General features: G+C 40.1%; 1 protein-coding gene across 1 annotated transcript; it reads left to right on the top strand.

Annotated features, from left to right (window-relative positions):
• The first annotated feature begins 267 nt into the window (after positions 1–267).
• LOC131159594 (alpha-hydroxynitrile lyase-like) lies at positions 268–1,957 on the top strand. The gene is made up of 3 exons (XM_058114626.1): positions 268–707; positions 933–1,439; positions 1,526–1,957. Exons 1-3 carry the CDS (start codon positions 594–596, stop codon positions 1,802–1,804), a joined length of 900 nt encoding a protein of 299 aa, XP_057970609.1. The 5' UTR covers positions 268–593; the 3' UTR covers positions 1,805–1,957.
• The last annotated feature ends 1,083 nt before the right edge of the window (positions 1,958–3,040 follow it).

Here is a 3,040-nt window from a genome sequence, read left to right as displayed (position 1 = left end):
GAAAGTCTCATGTATGTCCACATCCACGTTCCATTTCCAGCTATGAAAAGGAGCAGCTTTAAACAAAGGGAGACCCTTCACATCACAAGAAGAAAAGAAGAAAGAAGAGAAAGGAAGAAAAAGGAGGAGGATAAATTAGAAAACGTGGAGACCTTTTCTCAAAAGAAAAAAAAAAGTTACCAAAAATAAAGTGTCAAAGCTACCAAAAGTTATATTGATGAGAAAATAAATGGAAATTAAGTTATGCGTACATGCACATCCATGGATGATGAAACCCATAACTCAATTAATCGGAGCAAGCCAACAGACGTGCACAGGTACATGTTCCCTCGACCACATATTTCCTAAATATCTCCCACACCCCCCACCTCATTTATCATCTTCATCATACATTATGCAAAATATTACATATTGTACTATAGGGCGAAGCAACCTAACTACTGTTACCCATACATCTCTAAATAGCCCAGCAATGAGCATCAACCTCCTCAACCAGAGTGATCGAGTTGCCCTATATATATCTTCTCTTCTTCTTCTTCTTCTTAGATATATATAGAAAGAGAGAGAGAAATCAAGGGGAAGAAATTTGGGTAATGGGGATGAAGAAGATGAGTGCTGTGGTGGAGATAGTAGGGTTGCTGTGCCTCTCCTGGATGCTCTTCTGCAATGGCTCCCGAGGGAGCATTCGACTCTATGACGGCTCCCATGTACGTGCGATCACTTCCTCTATTTTGTTATATATATATATATATATATACGTAGGTATTCCTAGGTACACAGTTTTAGGTAATACGTATACATATATGCTGCATCACGGGCCTTAGGCAAGCTTCATGTTCATCTGTTTTTTTTCGATCTACATATATATGATTCGAAGATGTATCTTCCATCCCAAATATTCCTTACATCCGTTGCCATATTTTAAAGTTCAGGTGGGGAGTAGCAACAGCACCGGGAAGCACTTTGTACTGGTGCATGGAGCGGCCCACGGAGCTTGGATTTGGTTCAAGCTCCGGCCCATGCTAGAGGCCGCCGGCCACAGGGTCACTGCCATGGACATGTCAGCGTCCGGCATCGACATCCAACCCATCGAGGCTATATGCTCCACCGACCAGTACACCCAACCATTGCTGAATTTCCTTGAGGTCCTGCCCGACGGAGAGAAGGTTGTGCTCGTCGGAGACAGCATGGGCGGCATCAATGCTGCCATCGCCATGGACGCGTACCCCAATAAGATTGCCGTCACCGTCTTCCTCAACGCCTTCATGCCGGACACCACCCACCCGCCCTCTTATGTCATTGAAAAGTATTTCGAGATTTACGACGATTGGATAGACTCGGTCTCCTCCTGGTTTCTCTGTGGCGAGAAAAACATATCCACCACGAAGATAGGCCCCATGTACATCGACACCAACCTCTATCAACTTGGCTCTGACGAGGTGCTCTCTCTCTCTCTCTCTCTCTCTCTCTCTCTCTCTCTCTCTCTAGACTAAACTAGACTAATGGTTGCGGAATGATTTGGAAGGATCGAGCATTGGCGAAGAAGCTGTTGAGGCCGGCGTCGTTTTTCGAAGCGGACTTGAAGGTGCGAAAATGGTTTACGAACGAGAGCTATGGATCGATTCCGAGGACTTTTATCTTCAGCAAGTATGACAGAGCAATTCCACCGAAGTTTTTTCTCTGGGAGATTGAGAACTTTGGGGTTGATAAGTACTATGAAGTTGACGGCGACCATTTGGTGGCGGTCACGAACCCGGCGGCGGCGCTCGGACCGCTGTTGGAGATTGCGGATGAATACGCTTAAGTTTGAATGTAATTTAAGAGCTTATGGACGGGCATATGTGAGTGGGAAGTAGTTGGAATAATGTTATGTGGTCATTTGGAGGAGAGAGTACCGTTGCTCCCTTTGTTTTATGCCGTGTTTGATTTGAAATAAATTGGTTTTGTGCCTGCCTAATAGTTCCCATGAGAATGTTCCTGTTTCAGGTTCTTACTTTATTTGCTTTCCTTTTTTTTTTTTTTTTCTTTTTCTTAAATTTATGCATCTATTAGATAGTCCCAGTAAGTCAAACCTACAAATAATTCATTTTTCATTTCAAATCCTTTCACATGACATGTGGTCATATCATCGTACGCCCATGTGTCAGTTGAGTACAAGTGGGACTTACATAAATTTATGCATTCAACTATTCACACATGAAACCATGATAATATTGACCTTTGTTTTCAATACCGCCAAAAATTTGGGACGGTTTAGGCATTAAAAGATTACATATCATGAACAAAACTTTAGTGGGGGAATGGTTATGGAGGTTTTGCAAAGAAGATAAGGTGCTTTGGAAAATGATAATTTGTATCAGACACAGGTACAACAATGCTGATTGGCCTCCAACATTGGCATAGAGCAACCAAGACTGGGGATTGTGGAGAAAATTTGCTACAAAAAAAAAAAAAAAATTTTAGTGACAAATATAAATCGTCACTAATAATAGGAAACTATCATTATTACTTATTAGTGAAAGTTTAGTAACCGTTCTAAATTAGTCACTATAACTGCCGTTTCAACTGAACTTTAGTGACAATTTAAGAAACCGTCACTAATAATTGAGTATTAGTGTGGACGTAAACTGTCACTAAAAGAATGGAACCGTCACTAAAACTTAGTATTTTTGAACTAAAAATATATCACTATTAAAATTTTAGTACGACGAACCTCAATTCGTCACTAAAAACCTACTATTAGTGACTGATCCATCGCTACTACTCTTATCTTTAGTGATAGATTTTCATTTGTCACTAATAGCTGACTTTAGTGACCATTCTCAATGTGTCACTAAAAGTCTAATATAATTTATTTTCTACTTTTTTTTTTAAATTAGGCATTTATATGAAAACCCTGAAAATCAGAACGGTTGCCCCGTTCCATTCTGAATTAACCGATTCACCTGGTTCTCTGTCTTATTTATTTATGTATTTATCCTATTTATTCTTAATTATGTTTTTATTTTAATATTTAAGAAGAAAAAGCAGAAAAATCACA

Source organism: Malania oleifera, chromosome 7 (genome assembly GCF_029873635.1).
Source record: "Malania oleifera isolate guangnan ecotype guangnan chromosome 7, ASM2987363v1, whole genome shotgun sequence".
Lineage (NCBI taxonomy): Eukaryota > Viridiplantae > Streptophyta > Magnoliopsida > Santalales > Ximeniaceae > Malania > Malania oleifera.
The sequence above is the reverse complement of the archived record's forward strand: the minus strand, read 5'-3'. Positions and strand labels throughout refer to the sequence as shown.